This window comes from Malania oleifera, chromosome 11 (genome assembly GCF_029873635.1).
Source record: "Malania oleifera isolate guangnan ecotype guangnan chromosome 11, ASM2987363v1, whole genome shotgun sequence".
Lineage (NCBI taxonomy): Eukaryota > Viridiplantae > Streptophyta > Magnoliopsida > Santalales > Ximeniaceae > Malania > Malania oleifera.
The window spans coordinates 50,334,483-50,336,577 of NC_080427.1; the positions used below are offsets into that span (position 1 = coordinate 50,334,483).

At 34.7% G+C, this 2,095-nt stretch overlaps 1 protein-coding gene across 1 annotated transcript; it reads right to left on the minus strand.

Annotated features, from left to right (window-relative positions):
* Positions 1-592: 592 nt before the first annotated feature.
* LOC131167520 (uncharacterized) lies at positions 593-1,003 on the minus strand. Its single transcript, XM_058126325.1, has one exon. It carries the CDS (start codon positions 1,001-1,003, stop codon positions 593-595), a length of 411 nt encoding a protein of 136 aa, XP_057982308.1.
* Between the last annotated feature and the right edge of the window lie 1,092 nt (positions 1,004-2,095).

Sequence of the window (2,095 nt, forward strand, 5' to 3'; positions counted from 1 at the left end):
ACACAAAAGGATGCCTTTGAAATTTTTTGGTGTGGTTCCATACAAAGGTAATCCATCAACATCCTCTTTCATGCACAGAAACTAGAAAAAAGCCCCAAGCTTCCATCAACAATCCCCTATAAGGGTTTGAACAAATAAATTTTTCCAAATAACACATGCAATGCACCTTGTTGAAATATTCACATGCACAGTAGCTCTGATACACCTACATCAACTTTATTTACAGCAAAACACAACCATGTTACGAGTCACATTTAAAAAACAAAACAAAACAAAACAAAAACAAAAAAATCATGCTCTTTTGTGTACAACCATGATAGGGCATACCACATTAGGCTCATATCATAATCTAAACAAAGTATGCTCACAGTTATCGTCTGAAAATTTAACCACAAAATTTCTTATAATTCCCAATACATCCATTGAGGATCTCTTGCACCATAAATTCGTAGTCAAGTGAAAAAAAAAAAAATCTTTGTCACAACAGACTAATAATAACAGCCAAGAGTTATTGAGCTATAAATCAGAAATTTAATTAAAACCTCTAGCGAGTTCAATAAATCCCAAAGCATACATGTCTCATCAAACGGACCTAAGATTTCTGGCGGAGACGCTTCCTGAGCTTCTTGTACTTATGCTTGTTCATCTTCTTCTTCCTCTTCTTCTTGACGCTATCGGCCCAAATCGTCGGCAACCCATCCGAAACAACGTCGTCCGGCTTCGATTGAAGCAACCCACTCGAAGAAATTGGGTTCAAAAAATACCCAATTGAGAAGCTCGGATAAACCCTCAAGGACTGAGAAGGGCTTAGCTCATCTGTTTTGCGGGAACGCGAAAGGGGGGTGAGATTGCTTGTGCAGTCATGGTTTGATGTGGTTTCCGCGACATGGGGCTGATAGAAAGCGAGAGGAGCAGAAAAGTTTGGGGCTTGACAGTTGCTCAGAACAGTGGCAATTCTTGCAGAAGATGACTTCCGTAGAAGTTTTTGGAGAACAGAAGCCATGGAGGTCGCAATAGAAGTTCCCTTCTTCTGCCTCCGTGTGGGAAAGAGACGAGTCCCACCGGGAATTTTTAAGGTGGTGTTTGTGTGCAGGGATTTTCAATCCCAGGCTGGAGCAGGTGTCTGCTTTCTCCTTGATCCTGCCTTCGAAACATAAAATTCATGCTTAAATTAGTGTAGATTTAAATGAATATAACAGGAATTTTAATATAAAATAAAAACCAATAAAACACAACTAAAAATTTAAATATAAACAATATATATAAATATGCTGAAACACGGATATCTCGTTCTCTTTAAAGAAATTCAAGTTCTCTATGATTTTTAACTTAACTCACGAAGCGGTAGCAAAACTCTTCAAAGCTTGTCTTTCCCAAAATACAACAACTCTATTTGAATCATATAACTCTTTCCAATTTTGTACAAATGGAAGAATTCAAAAATTCACAAAAAAAACACATTTCTTCACTTTTCAAACTTTTTAAACTTGAAAGAATGATGACATAATGAGAATGATGTAAAGAAATTGATGTATGGTGTCAATGTTTAAAGAGTTATTTATAGACACAAAATGATCTTACATTCTCCATGCACTTATTAAATAGGTACACACTTAAATTTAAGGTATTGTAATAACCCGAAAAATAATAGTATTTAAATAATAAAGAAAAGATTTGATATTTTTTCTTTTTTATAAAATGAGAATTTAGCTATTCGTACATGACCTTTTCTTTCGCAATATAAGCAAATTTTATTAGCATATGAGGGATTTGGTTTGGGTGCAGGAGTTTTCTTTGACACAGAGCTTCTTTTAGCACATAGATTTGCAAAACCTATTGATTCAGATGACGATAAGTCGTATCCTAATCCTTTTTTGAAAATTCCAAATCTTTGGACTCCAAGAAGCCTGTCAAAGTTTTCTTTACCATTTGTAAACTTGTAAATTGTATTATTTTGATCTTCCACTTTCTTTTTCAATTTTGAGTTTTCTTGAAGAGTTTCGATAATTTGCTTTTTTAAGCTTCCAACTTCTTTTTGAAAAGACTCCTTGTAATTTTTGCATTCCTTAGTAAGCTTTTCATTTTCTAAATTGAG